Here is a 24,762-nt window from a genome sequence, read left to right on the forward strand (position 1 = left end):
TAGTAATATTCCTACTGTTATTCCTGATGCTTCATAATACTTGGACTTTTTTTTCTTCTTTCTTTAATTACTTTATTTATTTTCTACTATCATTTACAGTTTTTTACTCCATTCTGTCTCATTGTACCTTAATTATCTACTTATGTTATATGTTATTTACTTACCTAGTTGTTTACTGTGACTGCATCTCGGGCAGACGCTTCAGGTCTCTAAATGCTCGGACTAATAGACTTAAGAACTGTTTTTATCCAAAAGCTATAACAGTGCTTAACACCGCAAATACCTTTACCTATGATGGTACATGATGATCTTTGCTCAGGGTCTCTGAAATCCACTGTTTTTTGGTTTCTCTCCTTAAGCTTCTACGGTGTGTGTGTGTGTGTGTGTGTGTGTGTGTGTGTGTGTGCATGTGTGTGTAAGCTTGACGTTTTAAATGTGTCTTTTAAAGGTCTAGCCTATTCTTTTTGATGCTTTTATTAATGTTACATTATTTCTGCAATTTAAGGGATTGTACTGTACATTTCGTTGCACTGGTACAATGACAATAAAGACAATTCAATACAATTCAATTCAATCTGACATGGGTTGTTTGAAAGGGAATAATGGGATTCATGTTGGGTTTTTTTGTTTTTCTTTTTTACTTTCACACAGACGCCCTGACGCAGTTTGCAACTGTTGCACTTTTCTTTCCCTGTCTGCAAAAATCCAATAAAGAATTGTCTTATCTTTTTTTTTTTTTTTTTTTTTTAAAGGGAGAAAGAAGATACAGGGCTGGGTGTCTTTTATTTTGAAATCCCCTGAGCGGATGTTGATTCGGAAACGCTTGTTGGAGCAGAGAGTGTGTGTTTCCTTATAACTAGCTTCATGGCTAAATCTATTAGAAAACACAAGGGTAAAAACTTTGCCACGGAGAGCAGACGAATACACATTTACAGCTGAAAACACAACCTTTCGTGCGGTTATGACACGACCGTTGACCGAGTTTAACATTTTTAAATCTCCGCATCACTTGAGGAAAAGTGTCATGTGTCGTTAGCAAACCACTGCAGGAAATTAGCTTGTTAGCTTAAGACAGCCAGCCAAGTGTTACTATGAGGTTTAATTGTACATCTTTATGCTTATACTCGATCTAACGTTAAATAACCTTTGCGCAATGGACACCGAGGCGATAGTGATTCGTATAAAAACGCCGTTAGGGGACATGGACTCGGCCGTTGACTGTCCATCTCTCCTGAACTTCAATGATGTGCTGGTGAGTCTTCAGACACGGCTAACCAACTGTCACCAATGCAAACATCCACATTTACTCATTATTCCTGCAATCACTCCTACTCGAATTTACAGATATGGTCAATTATCAAACAGCTCAAATAGTTTTTAAAGCTAAAGGTAATGTATTACCTACAAACATACTGTTAGTTATTTTAATTTATGGTATTAATGCACTGCTCCACTCTATTCTGTGTACCAGGTCTTATATTGTATCCATCACAGCACTATGGTCACTTTATTTTTCAGTATTCATCTGTTACACAGAGCTGGCATATACTTAGACTGCTGTTTTCCTGCCATGCACCACCATCACTTTATTATTTAGCTTATAGTTATGTATTATATTTATACTCTATTACTGCACTATAGTTCTTTTTACGTCTGCTCATTACACACATGCATCATGTCTGACCTCATCTGAATCCGATCACTGTCCACTTACATCTTTTCTGCACTACAGTTCTGTTTATACCTGTTTCAACAGTCTACTGCGTGTTTACATCTTATACAACCGTTCACATGTCTGCTTACATCTGATACACGCATGTCATTCTACATCTCACGCTGACGATGTTCTCTGTATCTAACCTGTACTAACACACTAACATCCTGACACTTATTCTAACCTGTACTAACACACTAACATCCTAACACTTGTTCTACCTGTACTAACACACTAACATCCTGACACTTGTTCTACCTGTACTAACACACTAACATCCTGACACTTATTCTACCTGTACTAACACACTAACATCCAGACACTTATTCTACCTGTACTAACACACTAACATCCAGACACTTATTCTACCTGTACTTACACACTAATATCCTGACACTTATTCTAACCTGTACTAACACACTAACATCCTGACACTTGTTCTACCTGTACTAACACACTAACATCCTGACACTTGTTCTACCTGTACTAACACACTAACATCCTGACACTTATTCTACCTGTACTAACACACTAACATCCTGACACTTGTTCTACCTCTACTAACACACTAACATCCTGACACTTATTCTACCTGTACTAACACACTAACATCCTGACACTTATTATAACCTGTACTAACACACTAACATCCTGACACTTATTCTAACCTGTACTAACACACTAACATCCTGACACTTATTCTACCTGTACTAACACACTAACATCCTGACACTTATTCTACCTGTACTAACACACTAACATCCTGACACTTATTCTAACCTGTACTAACACACTAACATCCTGACACTTATTCTACCTGTACTAACACACTAACATCCTGACACTTATTCTAACCTGTACTAACACACTAACATCCTGACACTTATTCTAACCTGTACTAACACACTAACATCCTGACACTTATTCTAACCTGTACTAACACACTAACATCCTGACACTTATCCTACCTGTACTAACACACTAACATCCTGACACTTATTCTAACCTGTACTAACACACTAACATCCTGACACTTATTCTACCTGTACTAACACACTAACATCCTGACACTTGTTCTACCTGTACTAACACACTAACATCCTGACACTTATTCTACCTGTACTAACACACTTACATCCTGACACTTATTCTAACCTGTACTAACACACTAACATCCTGACACTTATTCTAACCTGTACTAACACACTAACATCCTGACACTTATTCTAACCTGTACTAACACACTAACATCCTGACACTTATTCTAACCTGTACTAACACACTAACATCCTGACACTTATTCTAACCTGTACTAACACACTAACATCCTGACACTTATTCTAACCTGTACTAACACACTAACATCCTGACACTTATTCTAACCTGTACTAACACACTAACATCCTGACACTTATCCTACCTGTACTAACACACTAACATCCTGACACTTATTCTAACCTGTACTAACACACTAACATCCTGACACTTATTCTAACCTGTACTAACACACTAACATCCTGACACTTATTCTACCTGTACTAACACACTAACATCCTGACACTTACTTTTCTCTTACACTTTATTCTTGTTGTTAGGTTAAAATGTTTTTGTATAGTTGCACTGTCGTTATTTGCTGCTCTGTGTGCCCTGAATTGCCCCCCGGGGACAAATAAAATTGTTTTAATTGAATTGAATCGAATTTAAATTATTCAGCATATATGAAGGGGGTTACCATTTAAGAGTGACAATTAATTTCAATATTCCATTAGTGCGTACGATCAGGAAAGGTTTTTGTGTTTCAGTCAGTGGGGTGAGGCTTTGGAACAGATTTCATAAAGAATTAAAGGAAAGTCCAAACGTAAAACAGTTTAAACTGAGGTATAAGGATGGGATCTTTACAAGGTACAGGGATGAAGTTACTCAGGACCACTAAGTGGTATAATGGGCACAAGGGTGTGATGGGGTGTACTGTAAAGTATGGGGATGGATATTTTTTCTCTATATCTCTCTGTGTGTATCTGAATCACGTATTCATTTTTTGGTAAACACACGTACAGCTATATGTGTGTTACTTTATTGTGCGTTGGGAATTTTTTTTTTGCTTAGCATTCAGCAAAGCGTTTTCTATTTTACTTTTTTTATATAAGAAATCTGTTTGGCTAGGAAGCTCATTTCTATTTTTCTTGTAAGTTATAAAGAAGGATAAGGGGTGGGAGTTTATAAGTTTAACTTCTTCTCACTCCTTTTCGAATATTTATTTCATGACGAATGCGATTACTGTTGTAGATATGTATGTGCATATATGTGTATGTACACATATGTGTGTATTATTTTTTGGAGTAATATTCAAAATAAATGCACAAACAAACAAACAATACTGACATAATGACAGCTGTAAAGATAAAGTGTCATCCGAGCGTCCATTTCATCACCTTTTGGAAAATGTTCTTTTTGCTAAAACTACAGTTAGGCATCACTATGATGAGAAATGTATTATTTTTTAGATCCTTCACTCACAGTAATACATTTAACATAATCTCTTTATATTACCAGGTAAGTTCCATATACACAAAGTCAAAATGTCCAAGGCAACCCCTTCATTCACATTATTTTGAATTGAATTCATTTATTTACAGTTTCTGTCAAGTTGAATCTAACAGCTATTTACCAGCTATTGAATTGTATTCAAATTACATTAAGTGAACTTGCCCTTTATTTATTTTATGTTTATTTTAATTTTCTCTCCTTTTTTTAATAATTTATTTTATTAGATTATTTATTATTGATTTATTTATTTAATTTAATTTCTTTTGTCATTTCTGTATTTCTTATACTATTTATCTACTGTATATTATTTATTTAAATGTTTTGATAATGTTTGTTCCTTATATCATTTATTATTCATCATTTTTTTGTTCCTTTTTTCAATTGTTCAAACTATTTGATGATATATTTTAAGCTTCAAGTTTAAAAAAAAACAGCTAACCAACTGTCATTAACAGTTAAAAACCCAGTTAAAAAACAAGTTTGATTGTTTAACGACATGCATATAGTTTGAATTTGATACTTTTAGGTTTCTATGTCTGAGCCCAACTAAGGTATTACAGATATCTGCAGTGCATATCGATTCAGTTTAATTTTATTTATAGTGCCAAATCATAACAAAAGTTATCTCAGGACACTTTACAGAGTAGGTAAAGACCACGCTCTATGACTTATGTATGATTTACACAGACCCAATCTAGCTGTTAAATGTTTAAACTGCTTAGCATAGGAGATTCGATCCTCAGCTCCTCCTGGCGCTTTTCAGCTTCTCACTGCTTAAAAGCAGAAGTCAAATTTCACTGCATAGTACTAACAATTGTATGTGACCATTGATCAGTAAAGTTAAGGTTAAAGTATTGTCCCTGTTGTAATTCACTCTGCCAAACATTTTCAGGTTGCAATCAGAGATGTCATGCCTGAAGCCACTGTCACGGCCTTTGAATGTAAGTGTGTCATGCTTGTATTACTTTGCTCCTGAAACAGGAACTCCACAACCACACAACAAGGTCTATAATGCACCACATCACTTTTCCAACTCCTGACAATCTCAAAGTTTACAGTACTGTGAACCCTCTGAGTGACCCACAGTGTTACTCTTCATTGGTAAAAATACGTTGTACAACAAAACCATAGTCCTATAATTTACAACCTGACTTGGTGTTACTGATGAAACTCCCCCTACTGCTGTATGTGAGCCCTTTAATAATCACCCCCTAATGCTGCATTTAATTAAGGTATCATTTGTTTAGCTAGGTGTATGTGGAGAGGCCAGAAAAAGCATAAATCAATTAAGTGCATCCTGCTCATTGATGTTTATCAAAATAATACGAGTCATGCAATTTCTTTAGAATAATTTATATCCTAATAACCAAGATAAAGCAATTTATTTTGTTCTCTTGCTTTGTGGTCTGTTGAACATATATATATATACTGTTTATAGCATGAATATATAAACCAGTATTTTCCCTGCAATTTTGACATTAATGCTAATTAAATTTGTAGAAGGTCCGTCTTAAAAATTGTTATGTAAAACGGTTGCTGGATAAAACAGGCGAGTATATACTGTTAAATTTAGGTTGTTCTAATATGAGATGCTGAAAAAAGTACTATTTTTTCATTTCTCTTTTTGTCATTTCAAAGCAGAAATATAAACAGTAAAAACACAGATTAATAATGGCCAAATTATTAGTGACATGCAGCGTTTATTGTCCTACCGTGTAAAATACAAGTTGTATGTCATTATCGTATTGTTGTTTTTTTCTCTTTTGTCCCTTAAAGTGATATGTACAGTTTCAAAAGTGACTCTTCTTTGAAGGATTCAGGATTTCCTCATGTAATGCTAAATTCAGTATAATGTTGTGTTACATTTGATGTGTCTGTGTTATATTATTTGTCATATTTGATATACACCAAGGGCCCTACGGGAGGCTAATCTTATCGCTCACCCCCAAATCAATCCAGTTTTATATCATAAATCAGTGTTGCCAATGATATTAACAGCTGTTTCTCTTTTCTATCTAATAAAACAAAATGTTTACAATCCAAATTTTAAGATGCTTCTGTTTTTTTTTAGATGAAGATGAGGTGGGGGACAGGATCACTGTAAGAAGTGACGAAGAACTCAAAGCCATGTTGTCATATGTGAGTATATATAGCATACATATATATATCAATTTGTAATTGTTTTTACCTATCACAGTCACACATCCATCCCACAGTTTTGGTTGTATTTTTATGTTTTAGCAGTGTTCGAGGGGACGATTTCATTTTCTCCATTAGAACGTACACCCACCGGCCACTTTATTAAGCATACCTGGTGCTTAAAAAAGTGTCAGTGTGGTCTTCTGCTGCTGTTCCCTATCTGCTAGAAAGTAGGTGATTGTGTGTCTTCACAGATGCTCTCCTGCATCCCTCAGTTGTAACAAGTGGATATTTGAGTTACTGTTGCCGTTCTATCAGCTCGAACCAGTCTGGCCATTCTCCTCTGACCTCTGGCATCAACAAGGCATTTGCGCCCACAGAACTGCCGCTCACTGGATATTTTCTCTTTTTGGGACCATTCTCTGTAAACCCTAGAGATGGTTGTGCATGAAAATCCCAGTAGATCAGAAGTATCTGAAATACTCAGACCAGCCCGTCTGGCACCAACAACCATGCCACGTTCAAAGTCACTTAAGTCACCTTTCTTCCCTGTTCTGATGCTCAGTTTGAACTGCAGCAGATCCAGATCGTCTTGGGCATGTCTACATGCCTAAATGAACTGAGTTGCTGCCATGTGATTGGCTGATTAGAAATTTGAGTTAACGAGCAGTTGGACAGGTGCACCTAATAAAGTGGCTGGTGAGTGTAGTTTTTATGAGTATACATAAAGGTCAGACCTCATTGTTGCCATTTCTGTCCACAATGTAGAACATTCATTGCATGTCTGAACAGCTGAACTTTTTGTTTAAGATGTTTCCATGCAGCTTTCCCAGTCTAAAACAAGGGTCTAAGAATATAGTGTTAAATTCTGTACAGATTTTAAGCCCTTCTAAGGCAAATTTGTGATTTTGGAGTATACAAATTAAATAAACTTGACCTGAGTGGATAGAGTTACCAGGGCATTCTTTTAAATGTCCTGTATTGTTGGAGTGCTTGGTGCTGCACAATGAAAGAGTCTTTCATCTCCCTGTCCATTCAGCAAAATCTTAAGCCATTTTTACATATGAATCCTGGACAATGTCAGAAGAATCAGGTCCGGAGATAGTCTGGAGTTTCTCTTTCACGCATGCAGCACATATTTGAAGGTTCTTACTTGATGGAAATACTCCAACAGAGTCTCTTGCTGTTTTTTAAATTTGTCTCATGACTTTGCTGTCTGTCCTTACAGAAAGAAGTTCACGAATCTCGTTGTCTCTCCAGTTTGACATTTTCGTTGCTGTTTTTGTATAAATCTTCCCTGTTGGAGGATTGTTTTGCCTGCTGTTGGCCAACGCGTGATATAAATGTCATGAAGGGTCTCCATGAATACAGCGGCTGCATTCACACATGAACTCACTTGGAGGTCACCTGGCCTATGTACTGGTGAGCTTGTTGGGTAAATTCGGTTCGGATGTCGGTCTGACTGAATCAGATAGTTGCGTTCACACATACAGCCTCGCCAGTTATTGTTCAGATAATTAATAAGGCTTGTAGTGCATTTTTGAGACAGACATCTCAAAAACATTGGCTCATGAAACTCAAACTGTTAGCATTAGTGTTTACCATTCTAGCTGGCATGGCGATAAAAACAACTTGCTTTGAGAACAATTTGAAAAAGTTTTAATGTTACATATGTATCATATATATGATACATATTTTTGCTGCATAATCTAATCTCAGATTTGCTGCATTAGCTAATCTCAAAATCACATGATCCCTTCCATTTCCACCAAATCCTGATTTAGTATTGTTCAAAGGGTCCAGCTCTATCAGATACTGATACACATAGTTAAGAAAACACTCGCTACAATATAATAATTGGTCTGGTTAAAGAAAATGCTGGTGACTAGACAGAATTGACACATTTAGACTTCTTGCCTCCACCTCTACACTTATAAAGACTCATATAGCCTTGTCCAGTTGTATTTAAACCAAGGTAAAAACAGCTGATTGGTAGTTTGTAGCAACATACTACTCATTCAGCTCCCCCAACTAGTGCTTTACATTTTCATATTCCACCATACTTACTGTTCATGCCACGGACAGTAAGAGTAATGGCGTGTAATGGGTTTCTCTAAGAGGTAAACTGAAAGCTAAATGAACTGTCAATTTTTATTATTTATTATTCAGTACTTAAAGTTTTGCCTCATTAAAGAGCGAGGCCCCCTGGGCCGCAGAATTGTTCAAAATCTACTTTCATCTGTGGATGTCTTTTACCCCCCATCAGCTCACAATGATGCTGCTGGAGCCACAGGCACAATTTACACTCCTTGTTTTTTGTCCATTTTTATCATGCATTCACTTGTGGTTGCTTTTTAATCATTAAGTAGCATAGGGTAGCAGGGTGATTAAGCAAAAGGAGACAGCTGTTGTGCCAAGGAACGTTGTGAAACGAGGGAAAAAAGTATTGACCTCAGCCAAATTTATTATTCATAAATATGGCCGACATACGTAGTTTGAGGTTATTTTGGAGTTCTGCTTTGCTGTGCTGTGTGTCGTGTCCTGTGTGAATTGGAGTAGCTTTTGAGGAAGTAACAGTATTGATGTACCAATAAGGTTTCAGGGATTTCCTGTCATGATTGTTTTTGTCATTGCTTTGTGTATTGTATGCTAAAATTGCATATTATTCATTTAACAACTTAATTTAGAAGTAAAATGATGTTGATGCAGTAGGTTATGTTGGTCAAGTGCTGTTGTTTTATTCCATCAGGAAGTGCATGAATGCATTAGGGCCCGATTGATCAGGGATTTTTGAGACAGATTCAGATACCGACTTCACTTCACTGATTCGTAATATGGGGGACGCAGTGAGTTTTTGAGCTGGGATGAAAATAGACCTTTACTTTTTGGAATTTGCACCGATATGACTCTGCAAAGATACTTAGTAGGCTGCTTTCTTAAACAAATAACTTAATCTTAATATAGAATATTTAACATTCTTATATACATTATACATACAGTTATTATATTGTCATTAGGAATGGTTGTGAGGGATAAATTCCTTGAGTAGTCCTCGTTTTAAACTAGCTCGGCAATTTTTTTTTGTGTGCATTACCACCTCTTGATTCTGCGCTGACCCGAGACACAAACACCTTTGATTTCTGGAACCGGCTCTTCATCCCACCATTTGAGAGAAGTTGTGTGACCTACATGACGGGGTTACTGTGCAAGCCCCAGATGATATGGAGGGGGAAAGCGTTGACATTCAGGGCCGCAGCATCACAAGCACAGAGGCACTGGACACCCTTTTCAGGGAGGACAAGTTAAAAAAAAAGGGTGTCAACAAGCTAGAAGCTTGTCTCAGTGAGCCATGTATTCATCCTCGGCAAAACCCACTGGAATGGTGGAAGTCCAACAGGTACCGATACATAAAACCGGGCATTCTGACAGGCTCTCTCAAGATATCTCAATTCTTATGGACTACAACTTTAAATAAAGATAAGTGCCTGTGGTACAACTAAAAGAAATTCAAGCTACAGTTTGAACCGTCAATGTCACTGGTAGTCAAATGTTTTTGTACATTCATTCATTCATTCATTTTCAATCGCTTGTCCCTATTGGGGTCACAGGGGGGCTGGAGCCGATCCCAGCTGTTTTTGTTCATGACATTGGTTAATTTAGTCAAATATTTAATATTAAAATATCTTTATTAGGCTAATCTGTGCCGAGATATATATATATATATATATATATATATATATATATATATATATATATATATATATTTATATATATATATATATATCCATTAATTTTGCAGAACAGGCTTTAGTAAATTCTGCTTTCTTAAACAAATACCTTTTATATTTGTGAACATATATACACAGACACCAATATGTCTGTGATAGGCCAATATCAGCCGATAAATTAGTAAGGCTGTAGTCTTAACAGCACATTGATTGAATATGTGGTATCCCCAACTTGCACTGCCTCGTCCATAGATTTCAAAAGCCACAATGAATTTTTGGCAAAATAATCCAGGAGCTCTGTAATAGCTTTCTACTCCTCGTGGGAAAGGCAGGTGCACAAAAAGCTGCTGATCACCCAAGAAAAACTGGGCGCACTAAAATATAATTTACACTAGCCAAGTACTTTAAATGTCTTATGCAAGGGTTATGCATTTCAGCAGTTATTTGCATTTGTATTCAGAGTATTTTTTCATGTTGTGGTTGTTTGCTGTGGTTGGCATTTGGCCCTCCGTAGAGACTCGAGTGGATTTTTGCCTCAGTGTTGTTAATTCCAGGTGAGCAGACAGCCATTATGTGAAATTAATAGGAATTAAGGGAAACCAGCATGCTAGGTGAAAGGTGGGATAATTCATTAGAGTCTCTCGTGTGTGTGTGTGTGTGTGTGTTTGTGTGTGTAACATGCAATATGCTACACAGTGTTTTCTGATATCCAAGATCTTTGCTTTAACATTGCCTTGCAAGAATTCATGCTTCTTGTTGCCGAGCAAAATTAATGCTCAAATCCAGCACTTAATTAACATCAGTCTGCAGAGGGCATTTATTGTGAAAAGTATCCCCCATCACTGAGAACATTGATTGCTACATGCTCCTGTGAGACCCACCAGTCTTCCAGGCATCTCTAATCATTGTTCGACACCTTGAAAGACAGACGCCTCTGTTCAAAGTTAAAGACTGGCCTGTGTCAGGTGCTAAAAAAAACATGTGACCTCATCCGCTCCTCACTCAGCTCCCCCTGGAGGTAGTGCCTCTAATTCCACCATTCTTACTCCCATTTCCCCTTAGTCTGCTAATGATGATGAGACCCGCTCTCTGCTCTCACTCTCCCACTTGTCCCTTAAGGCTGAGCGATGGTATTTGGGATCGGACACTGTTTAGTTATTGGCCAACAATGGAGAATGTCTTTTAATAACACACCTACTACAGATTAGGTGGTAATTGCAGCCTTAATCAATAAGCTAGCTGAGCGGAAAATTAAAGGTACATGAAGCCCGACCCCCCCACACCCTCAACACACACATGTTTTTAGGTATTAGGCCCATTGTTCAGATGTGGCCTAGTGAAAACGCTGGAGGGCAAAAGCAGAGGGCTAGGAGCGAGGAGGGATCTGACAGTGATAAATAGGCCTTTTAATAACAGCTGTGCCACTTGGGTAGTCATTCTCATCCATTCCCATCCAAGCCGGTCCCGTCGTCCTCCCTCCCTCCCCCACAATGAGTGAGCAAATTTACATATCGCATTGATGACTTGGTAGTTCATACTGCATTGTAAATGAAACACAATGAACACATGTACATGTGGACTTCTTGAAGACATCATCTAAAGTGTGTATTCTATAAAGATGTTGTTGTTTTATTGTTGGTTTGAAGTCTCAAAAGGGTGGAGAGATAAACGAAGCACACATACGCAATTATGCACACACACACACACACACACACACACACACACACACACACACACACACACACACACACACACACACACACACACACACACACACACACACACACATCCACAGTTTAACAGATGGTTTGGTTAACTGAAACATCAATTATTGCATTGCCTTGGCAAGCGTCTGAGAGACGTGTGTGTCTGTGTGTGCGTGTGCGTGTCCGTGTGAGTGGGCGCACGTGTTAGTCCTGTAGGATATGAGTGTTTGGTGAGCTGATGACCTGGAGGAGAAAAGGGTTAATGCTACACTCCTTCAGAACAAGCCCACAGGGCATTGGTCCTCATCGGCAACAGATTTCAGCACAGCATGCTCACGTTTATGGGAACACTGTGGATTAATTCTGACGTCCTTTAGATAAACATTTTTGTGTATAATCTAAAATTTGTCAGTGCATCATAAAATTGCAAATTCACCAATGCTTGTTCTGTTTTCATCTGTTTTTCAACTAACCCTTTATTAATGAAACTAGATATATTTAAGTTCCTAATGTGTAATAATGACTTGTGTCCACTATCCTTGTCAACTATTTGGGACTTTCTTCTCCCCTTTAGTACTTCAACACAATGAATGAACAACGCATGAATGGACTGCTGCCGGATCCTCTACAGATTTTTCCACGAGGTATGGAGTGACGTTACAGTTTATCATGGATTGGTACTGCTGAAAGGCTCGGTATATCTTTGTAATTAATTTCCTCATAATTAATCACAAGCGAAATTTAAATATATAGAAATGTTCACAATTTCCTAGTCAGAAACTATTAAATGAAATTTGGGTGAATCACTTGCATGTGCTGTGTTCAAACAATAAGAAAATAGGAGCATTTGGTGACTTGAAGTAACGATGCAGCCTCTGGAAAACATTAAAATTCAGTGGCTCATTCTGTTATGGTGTTGACAGTCATTTATAAATCTACATTTCTTTTGCTCCAAGGACATTGAAACTGCAAGCGTGTGTTCAGGCGCCCTGCCCAAATCTATGTAGTTTTTCCTAAACTGGTTTTCACTAATGAGTGCTTTATCCATATATACATGTTCTATATCTTCAAATAGTTTTCTCACCACACAAAGTCATACGTAATCGCTAACCGGCCCCAAGGGCAAAGTTTATTGTCTCCTTCTCCTTTACGCTGTATCTGTTTCTCTCTATCTCTCCCTCTCTTTTCTCTTACTGTGTGATTCTGTTTTCCTGTTCTACCATCAGCTGTCTCAAGAGCCCAACATCTCAATCATTCTCTTGTCTACAACTAATTTCAGAGTAACCCTCATTTCATTTCATCTTTCTTTTCCCTCTTTACAAAGAACTGATTCCTTTTCAGCACATTTGTAAATGGCCCAGTGATGTGTTCTACAATCTAGTCAATTACTGTTTCAGCCGGCAAGACTCCAGGGATCCGGAACATACATGGCCTGAAGGTACCTATCTCAATAATTGTTTCAGCTGCCTTACACGGAGAGCGAGGGGAGGGGAGGGAGGGAAGTCGAGGCAAATGGATTGGTAACGCTGTGTTCCACTTATTGAAATGTCAATTGAAGTCAAGGCTCTCCTTTTCTTTCACTCATTCTCTTGCTCCCCTCGTCTATGTTTATGTATGGGGATGACTGGCTGTGGCTGCAGTGGTGCTTGTCTCTCTCCTTCTCTTATCGCCTTGTATTCTTGGTTCTTATGCCTGGATTTGAAAGCAAGATGTTATATTGAATCCCCAGAGTATGATCCTCTCGTTCCATATGAGAAGAAGAACATCAGCACTGATCAGAGCAAAAACAAAGTCAGTAAGATGTTATTGTTCAACCATGAAATTGTCATTACAAAGCTCCCCTCTGCCATTTACACATGGCCCTCCACAGACATTCCCATTCCATGTCAGGCATATGTTGTCATTGAAACTCATTGCTAATTACCATGGGTTAAATTACTTGACACCTCCTCCATCTCTCCAGATGATCCATATTATATCCATCTCCATTTCAATAATAAAGTCACCCCCATTCTCCAAATACTGGAAGCGCTTTATTTAATGGATCCTCGGAGGAGCTTTGGTAACAACTACTGAACTGTCAGTTTTTTTTAAGGTCAAGGGTCTGTTTTGATAAGATAATGTTTTCCAAAAACCTTAAGTCCTTTGACTATCTTTCCCCCTTTTTCTTCAGTTTTAATATAAAAGTAATTGGCTGAGGGAAGTCTTGTGCGCTGCTTAAATTAGGTCTTCCTGGGCACTAATTAAAGAGAGAATCCCTGTGCTTTGGTGGACCCAACACATCGGCCTTTTGACCTCAATTAAATGAGTTATTTTTAGTATAGCCTTTTCAGGGTTTTGTCTCTTCTTTTGTGTACCATATCTTGGTTGAGTACAGAAGTCTTTGGAGTAAACATGCAGATGAATAAATGTAAAGAACAATGTCCCAAGTGAGGCATGGGCTTTTAAATTTTATTTTTGAAGTGCCTTGGTAGCCAAATGGGTACATAATGTCCCCTGTTTTATTCCACCCATGGGACCTTGTCATTTCATGCCCCTCTCTCTCTGTCTTTCCCTCCCCATTTTCAGTCTGCCTCTACACTGTGATGTGGTGGAAAGTATCGATACTTTTCAATACAACCTGTTTCAAAGCGATAAAATATCCACATTTGTTTGTATCGAAACGACCGATGCTATAAAAGAAAGTAGATCCACAATCAAATTAAACGACAGGGCAGAAAATCAATTGTGTTGGTCTTAATTTTTTTTCCTAGTATGATTTTGTTTTTTTAATTCTAATTTAATGATATAGTGACAACCTTACTACACTGTCATCTGTTCATTAAAGGCGAAAATACTAAAATAATAAAAATATTAAAATGCAGACTTCCTTCAGTTTTAAGATTTATTACTGTACTTTTGTGCAAATATATTTTCCCTCTCTTCTTTTTCCTTATACTGTCTGCCATCCTCTCCTCTACTCTATGTGGACATGTCTTTCTCTCTTCTTTGCCTGCCTCCCTTCTCTCCTACAAAAGCCAATTAACCTCCAGGCTGAACTGAGAGCTTGTGTTTTGTTCTTGTTCATTAGGGGGTCTGGCCATATGTCTGTCTGTCTGCCTGTCTTTTGGCCTTGACCAGTTAGTGTGTGTCTGTTTTTTTTGTGTTGATGTGATTCCTTTCACATTTTTGTGTATGCGTTTCCACACCTTCAGGTTAATACAAGGCCTAACCCAGCCAATGACTGCACTCATGTTGCTCCAGACTCCATGGCCAACAACAGGTGAGCTTGCTGGGGCACGAGGAGCATGTTACACAAGCTTGAATCAGCTTCAGTTGGTCGGATGATAGATGAGTAGAAAGATGGCTTTGATACGTGCTTCAACTGTGCTGTGTTACCTCCTCCAGCTTAAAAAAGTCATCTGCTGAGCTGAAGAGGATCCTGACAAATGGGCAGGTCAGCATGTGTTTTGGGTTTAAGTAGAATTTGACCACTGTTACCTCATAGCTCTGATTCCCACACCTAGGTTGATTGTATTGTGCTTTCTCAAACACACACACACACACACACACACACTCCTATCAGAGAGACAATTAAACCAGCGGTCTCTCAGGCTGTTCTCACAGTGAACTAATAGAGCTGTTGTCTCCTCCATCCCTTCATCCATCTCTTTTTTTATTCTCTTTACCTCCCTCCTCTTGCCATGCTATCAAATCAGTTGAGGTGATTTCGGGGGAGATGCATGCACGCTTACATATATGTAATCATCATATCACAAAGAGTTCATACTCATGTTAAATGAATAGCTCCAATTCTGCATGAACTGGGGAAATAATGAATCAGAGAATTATTTGTTGGACATTCTGGCTATTTTGGATGCAAAGATAAAAAACAATTTTCTTTCCTTGAATATATCCTTTTATTCTATTTAAGTTAAGGTATTTTCAGGACCCAGGTTTTTTGCATTTGTGCATTTCCTGTTATACCAACAGGATATAGAAAATCTTGTAAATGATATAGCCTTTCATTTAGTTTTGATATCATACAACTCGGTATGTTTATGTGAATATGAAAAGGATATTTAGCAGAGATAAGATGTGAAATGTATTTCAAATATTGAACAAATATCTTTAGATTATCTTTTACTTTTGCCACTTAGCTTTTTAGATTTTTCTCTTTTAATTTTGGTAATAACGAAGATATAAACATAGTAGTGGTAGTTACTGTTGACATACAGTAAGTCTAACTCTCAAACTCAAGACCAGGACCAGCACTATGTAATACGTTGTGAAAATATTTGTATAAAGAAATTAAATAATGATTAAATATTCCACTTAAATGGAGATAAGGACGTCCCCATGTTCTGTAACACTGCATTTAAAGTTACTGCAAAGAAATCAGCATTAAGTCAGTCGCTCACTCATCTAAGCACACTGTATTTTTATAAACTGGACATAAAATGTTGTATTGATTTGCTTTTCTCCTCCTGTTTTCTCTCCTTGTGTTGTTGAACTTGCGATGACCTGAGAGCTTGTCTTGTTTATAACCTCCAATGACAATGTCCTCCTGTCTCACTCTTTCACTCTCTCCCTCTCACCCGTGTAGTTACACATATCATCCACTGGTTGCATGTCTCCTCATGTTATAACATCTAAGTACCATTATTGTATACCTGTGTCAGCAGATAAATGCCCAAGATATCCACTATCAAGAGCAGCTTGGCCATGGAAACGGAGGCACAGTTTACAAGTAAGAGCTGGCTCTCCCATTGAGGCACCAATATTACAAGGCCACAGCACAATAACAGATAGTGACACTGAAGAGATACCTGCCAAAACATGTGAGATGGTCTGGAAGATTTATCCAGGGATCTTAAAGCCTATATACAGCGTAAATTTAAAGGAAGACTGTCTCAATTAGTGGCCAGTTTTAGACTAGAGTGTGGTACCATTCTTGTCTTTTCATATTTTTTTCTGCTCGGTTTTTATGACCAACACATCGACCTGCAATAGTGTTCTGTGAAGGGTCCTTCATTGCTCACCACCTGTCCTCCCTTCCTTCATCTGTCCATTTATCTCTGTGTTTGGTGTGACATCAATAAGGCTTGTTTGTGTCTTTACCTTCATTTATTTATTCTGGTTTGAAGGTTGCAAACATATATGATATTGATTTGGGGCTGTAAGTTATGACAGCAATTGATGTAATCTGTCCATAGTTCTGCACATTACCTGACACAAGAGGAGAGCTCCATTCTCTCTGGCTAGACAAATGTATTACTGCCCTGCTAATGTTATGACAAGGTTGGCATTTGTGTTGCTACCTCCATCCTTATTTTCCCCACCTTGTGTTTCCTCCTTCCCATCAATTCTTAGCTATTGAGCTGTTTTATTGAGATTGAAGTATTGATCACTGCTCAGACTAACCTTGACTTGACAGATTGGTCTGATTCACGTAGTCCCCAGCAAACCCAGTAAATGTCCTATCCAACACATCCGCAAAACAGTCTTTTATAACATGCCTTTCCTTCCAACCACCTTTTATCGTTTTGTGACTTTGAGATAGTTTCATTAAGAGCCAATCTCTCACAGTTGTAGAGGAATAAGATTGCTGATCAGTTTGGCACCAAAAATGGTTACACTGCAGTGGGAAGGCCAATATTGCAAGCCCAACAACTTCTCAGTCAATTTAGTCCAGCAAAAAATCAATATTCTCTGGTGCTGACATTTTTAGGGTTGAAAGGAGAAGATAAAAAAAATACAGAAAAAGAAAATAACCAGCGTGGTTGTCTGTGCTATTTTGATGTTTCAGAATGTTTTATTCCATTCCCATTTAAATTAAGATATACCTCACTTCGTTAGCAGAGGAGCCCAAACCTATTTTGGGTCAGCTTGAAGCTCTAGCCCTTTTATTATGTTCCTGAACACATGCTGTGTCTCAAATTCATACTACACACTAAAAATGACAAAATATACTCAACAGTCAATATGTAGACTAAAAAAACCTAGATTTTGTGTGTGCCATTGATAAATACTACTAAACGCTGCGGCATGATATAGACATCAACACACTCCATGCTTGAATGCACCGGACAATAAGCTCCTGTATTCACATACAGGCCCACTCGGGAATTTGGCCTTTGTACTAGGTTTACTGGGAGTACTTGTTTGATATCCAGTCCGACTGACTGAGTTGTCGGTGCATGACTGAAAGGAGCTGCTGAGAACTACACAACCAACAGTGCCTCCTGGACAGAGGGCAGAAGTGTAATGTCTCAGTTGAGGTCAACATTTCCCCACCCTGCTGAGGACGGCTAGGTCCTCAAGGGTGCCTTTAAGTCATTTTTCAACCCTACCCAAGTTCACACCTTACAAATGGGCTTTTGCTTACCAAACTACCCCAGTTATATTCTTCCTGGCCCGCCTGTCCCTCTCTGCTGAGTAAGTAGTTGCTTAGTAAGCACCAACCGTGTTCTGGGAAGCCTCTTCCCCCCGCAAAAGTTTTGAAGTAGGTACACTGACTGCATGTGCTCAATCTCTAAAAAGACACTGTAGAGGCTGGCTCGGAGGAAACTAAAATCGTTTCGAGTATAATCCCTCAGAGACAGCAAACCTATTTTTACCAAACTGTATCCAGCAGCCTCATCTGCCATTAGATCCAGTTCACGAACAGAACAGTTTACAGCTTGGCTACGTCATCCACCCAATAGCTTATACAATTAATTCCTATCACCGCTGTATAAATACTTTAATTGTAGAAAACAGTTAAGCTCTGCCCTGGCTTCTCCTGCACTCTGCCTGTCCAAATCACAGACACACCTGCACTTGTCCACAGGTCTGTGTGGAACTGTCACCCTACTGACTAATGTTGATGTGGTACTTAAACAACAACTTCAATATTCACATTTTGCTGGACAAAGTAATGCATATAATCTGTTTGTCTACATACTTAACAGGAAAAACAGTTAAACTAGTGTTCTTGGTCTTCATGTTTCTATCTAGATTGGTAATTAGAGCAAGAAGAAACTCAAAATCCTGAATTTGTAACCCAATTGGTGTTAATTATGTACGTGGCCTTGACAACAGCTCCGAAACATTTCTGGCGATATTTCTTAATTCTGTCCCTTTTTCTTTCATTTTAATTATTTTGTCACAGTCAGAAAAAGCTCTGAATGTGTTATTGACAGACAACACACAGCTAGTCAAAGAATGGCAACGTGTCCACCTCTGTGTAGTGATGTATTCAGCTCGGCTGGATATTTCATTTGAAACAAAGACAGCGATACAGAGTAAGTACTTCAAAAGATTTATCCAGTCTGTCCTCACAAAAGCTTTGTTATAGAGGGATTTTCTTGAGGGCCTGGACAGGAAGCTGAGATTATGCGATCAGGTGCACAAAGAGAAGAAAGCATGAAGAGTTTAGGTTAAAAGGATCACCATAATCTAAGGGGCAGTCTGAACATGAGTTTTCAGTCTGTGACAAAGGGTGTGTAGAGTTTCTGCTGTCACGATCTCAACAGGGAACTCATCCTACCACTGTGGAGCTAGGGTTGTAGGTTTGAGCCCTGAGCCAGTCACAGCACAGAAAGCACATATACACTTTTGTTTTGTTGAGGCTATTTGTCTACCTTGTTGTTCTTATCAGAAATACCTTTTGTAAAACACAATTTTGCTGTATTAGGCAGGAAATTAGTCCCAGATTCGAATATTAGAATTAGTTTCTTTTCTTTTTTTCAATACTGTATGCATAGGGTACTACGCACCAATGGCGTGGACTGCTTGCTACAAAACCAATTCTGTCCTCTTCAGCCCCTTTGGTCCAGCTTATATTAGGCTTATGTGTGAAAGCACTACCAAAGGCCCCACCTTTTAACCTTTTAGCCCATTTATGACCCAGAGCCATTTAGACTCAATTGGATGTTACCAACACCTCAGCTCTCCATAGCCACACGCTGACCTAGCCATCCATCAATGTCGGCCTTTGTTTTTTATTACACACTCTCGCAGAGGTCCATCTTGTCCAGCAATCTAACTGACTATATGGCTTATAAATACAATAGGACAAGGACACACAGGCTATTTTCGTGACTCATGGATCTAACAATGCAATTAAAACAAGCACATTTGCCTGACTGTGACTGTGGTGACATCTACTTAGACACCCATGGCTGGTCCTTTACTCTATCAGCCCATTTTCTCTATTGATTGAGTTTTTTCGCCTCATTGATTAGACTGTATGTTGAGGGCCAAACCTCTTTTGGTAATTGGTGGTAACCTAGTATCTTGTATCTAGATGTGTTCAGATTGTGTCTAGAACCAGTTGGATACGATTACTGTTTATACAGGGTATAAGTGCAGCGGCAGCCTAGGCTTTGTCTTTGGTGTAAAAATTTTTGTATATCTCTTTTTTATGGGTAGACTGTGGCTTTTGGAGTATTTCTCCAGACACTTAGGCTAAATTGTCTTAGAGCCTTTTTATTAAACTGTGGCATAGTGTAAACTGTAAAACCTACAATGCAGACATAAATAACAGCAAGTAAACTAAGTCTGCTGTAACACTTATTGCCTGTCAGTGCAAGGCCATACAGTTTTAACTGTCCTGTAAATGGCATGAATACATCTTCATGTGGTACTGGACTTTCCATTGTGGCATGTGTGAAACTGGTCAGGAAGTGAGCAAATGCTATAGGACACTTTATGAATACAAATAGACAGCAATATTTTTCTTTATGAAAGTTGTGTTAGAATTTTTTGTCAGCCACAGGACATCTGCTCTCAAAAGTGTGAAAGTCCAACAGTTATATTGTCTTTTTTCAGCATGGTGAGAAACAAACCTTTCAGTTTTGCTGTTTGTTGTTTGTCTCAGCCTTGCTGCTTCTAATGTGCCGGATATTTGGCAAATCTCTTTATGTATATTTGCGTGAACATGCATGTCCGTCTTTGAATGTCTGTGTTAAGGTTTCTCTCTTCCCTGTCAGTTAGGAAACCCGTTATAGTTGTTTCAGGTGAGAGAGTTAGCCAGAGGGAAAGGCGGCCCATCATCCATTTGGAAGTGTAAAAGTGTCACAGTAGCCCTGATCCAAGAGGCCAGTCCCTCTAACCCACAGCCCCAACTTCAGAGACATAGAGAGAGGCCATATGAATACTGCATGATGGAGGTTTTATTACAGAGCGAGCTAGAGTGTAAATAAGATCCAGGCAATGGGGCACGTTTACTGGGGTCAGATCAGGGGAAGTAGCGGGGGGTGGCTATGTAACCTTGTCCCCATGTCTCCTGCTGTCACAAGCCTGTCACTGTAACTCATACTGGGATGCTCGGCCCTGAGGTGGTCAAGGACAGTCTGAGAATAAAGCTTTAACCAAGCGGTAGTCACACCATGTCTCCAGCCCTTAACCTTTCCCTTTAAATATATTTGTTAAAACTTTTGGATTTCTTAACTTGTTAATTATGTCTGACATAGACATACATTTAACTTTTACCATATATAAATGAACCTGTGGTGCTTATTGGGGATATTTCCCTTCACTGTTATTGAAAGCATATTTAAGACACCACCCTCTGAAAAAGGACTGTATTTGAATGACTTTAATGTCAGTTTACCTTGATCCAACTGAACCAAAGTGAACTTTATTAAAAAGTACTAACTCTCAAAGATTGGATGCACACACTCAGACAAAACTTGTGCATATGGTTTAATCTCTTTTCAGGCTGCCTCACACACACACACACACACACACAACCTGCCCAGCCAGTATTTAACATGTCTACCCCTGCGATCTTGCTTCAATTAACATCTTCATCTTAATTAAGAGGTAGCACTCATGCTTAACTGATATTGATTGTAGCTTAAAGGAAGACAGAGACATCAAAATGGAAACAAGACCGTCAGCCTTATGTGCAAGGAGCACTCTTCCAAAAACGATGACACTTGAGATTAAAAACACTCTCTAACACTCCCTTAAGCAAAAACAAATAATAGCTCAGAAGAAGGCTTGCCATTTGTTTTAATGACTAAAAACTTTTGCTATTCCATATATTTTGGATTACATTTTATGTGTAAACGTTTGGTCCTAGCTACCTTATTCCTTTCACAATCTCAGAAAAGTTTGCAGATTGTTTTTGACTTTAGCAGTGATGAGACCGTTTTCAAAGATGTGTAAACTACAACTCACCTACAGCCACAGCCAGAATCTGTGTTTGTTCTACATGTGTGTAAATGCCCAACATGGCACTAATAGGTGGCATTAATTAAAGGCCTGGGCCAGTTTTGAGGTGTCTGGTCGAAAAGCAATGCGATACTCCAATCTAAGACACAATAATCACACCTTGTACCATACACATTCTCTCTGGAGGACCCACTGACAGTTGAGTAGCCAGGTATCACATTTACTCGCTAAGCAGCCTGTATGACGTCCATGGCCCCCACCTCATCCCCATCACCTGACAGCTGTTGGACACTATTTATCCTTAAGGATTGTATTTTGAGAGGTCCTGAGGTGTTGTCACTGGTGCCGTAAACTAACCTTCAAGGGCTGTAACTAAAGCCGATGTTTGGCATTAAGGAGTTTGATAATTAAATCATTACGGGGCAGGTTTGTGGCTGTTGCTTCACTTGCAACTCAAAACTCTGTCTGGAACAAGAGTGATAGGGCTGACTGGATCTGGTTTTGGGTGGTGACCTCTGACCTTTGAGAGAAAGGGCAGTGCATTTGCATACATGCTATGCTTATTTAGACTCTACTGCTGCTCAGGATGGAGAAAAGGGGAGTTCTTGTTGCATTGTCATTTACAGTAGGTCCTTTCATTTCCAATATCCTGAACTTGGACACCATGTTTAGTACATAATTAGTTCATTACATTAACAATTTGTGATCGCTCTGATCGGAACAGTGGAAAGTTGTTTTTTTTCCAGGGCAGAGTGCGGGGGAATTTTTGTATGGGGACCCTAGCTTAATGGACAAAATATACTGTACATTATGATCAGAGGTCCTTACTTGGAAGAAAGCTAAAAAAAAATAAAAAAGTACACTAGAAAGGAACTCAAGCAGCTGCTTTCTAGGGTTCTGTTACCGATTATCTTGTGTTTTGTTCCTCTAGAGCATACCATCTTCTGGGCAAGCGGGTTTTAGCTGTCAAGGTGAGAACTCCATCCCTGTTGTTGTACTTGCTCTTTAAAAAGTAATGCTCAATCTAAAACACCCTGTCAGAACATCAACAGAACTTATTAGTGTTAATTAAAAGTAGTTCCTTTATTCCCCATATTTGATTACAGGTCATTCCCCTGGATATCACAGTGGAATTGCAGAAGCAGATCATGTCAGAATTAGAAATTCTCTACAAGGTTAGTTTTGACATTTTCCTCTTTACAAATACAATTTATCTTTTCTTCTCTGAATGCTGTTGTCCTAGATCTACATTGTTAATAAACCACGAGTCTAACTCATGAAACATCATTTATTGCCTCAGGTCTTTCAATGGGATCAGTGATACATGAAAACATGCGCAACATACAGGTGGATTAGACAGTTTACTGATCACCTGTGAATTTCTTTCAATACATAAGAGGAGGTTTTTTTTCTGTTGCTACTGTAATGTACAGACCCAAAAATTGTGAGCGCTGATATTCACTTAAAATAAGGGTTGGCCATTAATTCAATATGATCGTTTGTCGCCTTTCAATGGCACTCTATCGCGATTAAATCATATATCGAGATGCACAATTAGGTAAGTCATCAAAATTTATAATAAACAGCACATACTGACTCAAGTTTTTCATAAAATCTGAAGTGAAATATTTTGAGTTTATTTAGCACTAAAGTAATACTAATTGGGAAAATAAAATTCACATTTATAACGTGACTGAATGTGTGTGGAAACAAACGAGTAATAAAACTGTTTATTTCCAAACAAAAACAGTTGATGGATTTCAGCACTGACTATAATAACTTGGGCATAAGCGATCATGAGAAACTTCAACAGATTATTTTGGCATACTCTTTAATGATCTCATTGTCTCTTCTCTTGATTACAGTGTGATTCACCCTACATCATCACTTTCTTCAGTGCCTTTTTTGTAGAGAACAGGATATCCATATGCACAGAATTTATGGACGGTGAGTTTCTCAGCGGCTTAAGCCGGTAAATCACGTGTTTTTTCTTTGCTAGCCACAGCTGTGTAGAAGCGACTAAGGGGATGTGTCGTCAGTCTGTGTATCCATTTACACTTTTGCAGATCAAGAGAACATCTTATTGCTGTGAGCTGCTTAGCATGCTTGTGTGCTAAAAGCTACAAGGGCGTGATGAATCTTGACTTAAGTGCATTTGTAGGTGCGTTTGTACGTCTGTGTCTGGATTGGTGTGAGATATGGGACTGTGTATGTTTTTAGGTGTGTGTGTGTGTGTGTGTGTGTGTGTGTGTGTGTGTGTGTGTGTGTGTGTGTGTGTGTGTGTGTGTGTGTGTGTGTGTGTGTGTGTGTGTGTGTGTGTGTGTGTGTGTGTGTGTGTGTGTGTGTGTGTGTGTGTGTGTGTGTGTGTGTGTGTGTGTGTGTGTGTGTGTGTGTGTGTGTGTGTGTGTGTGTGTTTGTCCGAGTGTGTGTTAATGCAGTGATTCCCCTGTTTCACACATTTGCCAGCTTGTCAGCAAAGTCTGTCTAACCTCTCAGCACTTTCTACTTCATGAAACTTTTCTTTGATCAGTCATTTCCAGTTGTATTTGATTATTTGAACACATAAGGAAACACCAATGAATGTGTCATCTTTCTTCTGGTTTTATTTATATGAAATATACATGTTGAATGCACTTAAAGTGTCATGCGAAGTGGAATTATAACAAAGAGTGAATATATTTAATTTTCAAGTACATTTTGAAATATACATGGCAGCCAAATCACCACACTGATGTGGAAATTCTATTCTTCTCTTCTTTTGGATTTCTTTGACATATTGGATGTG

General features: G+C 38.5%; 1 protein-coding gene across 1 annotated transcript in view; it reads left to right on the plus strand.

The window, feature by feature from the left end:
- The first annotated feature begins 873 nt into the window (after positions 1 to 873).
- Positions 874 to 24,762, plus strand: part of map2k5 (mitogen-activated protein kinase kinase 5) — a 63,462-nt gene continuing 39,573 nt past the window's right edge. The window contains exons 1-11 of the mRNA XM_083916864.1: positions 874 to 1,252; positions 5,154 to 5,202; positions 6,333 to 6,400; positions 12,409 to 12,478; positions 13,232 to 13,272; positions 15,029 to 15,096; positions 15,222 to 15,270; positions 16,499 to 16,563; positions 22,909 to 22,948; positions 23,084 to 23,152; positions 23,843 to 23,924. Of these exons, the coding sequence (XP_083772990.1) occupies positions 1,115 to 1,252; positions 5,154 to 5,202; positions 6,333 to 6,400; positions 12,409 to 12,478; positions 13,232 to 13,272; positions 15,029 to 15,096; positions 15,222 to 15,270; positions 16,499 to 16,563; positions 22,909 to 22,948; positions 23,084 to 23,152; positions 23,843 to 23,924 (739 nt within the window). The 5' untranslated portion in view covers positions 874 to 1,114. The remainder of the gene's footprint in view (positions 1,253 to 5,153; positions 5,203 to 6,332; positions 6,401 to 12,408; positions 12,479 to 13,231; positions 13,273 to 15,028; positions 15,097 to 15,221; positions 15,271 to 16,498; positions 16,564 to 22,908; positions 22,949 to 23,083; positions 23,153 to 23,842; positions 23,925 to 24,762) is intronic.

Source organism: Echiichthys vipera, assembly GCF_963691815.1.
Source record: "Echiichthys vipera genome assembly, chromosome: 1".
Classification (NCBI taxonomy): domain Eukaryota; kingdom Metazoa; phylum Chordata; class Actinopteri; order Perciformes; family Trachinidae; genus Echiichthys; species Echiichthys vipera.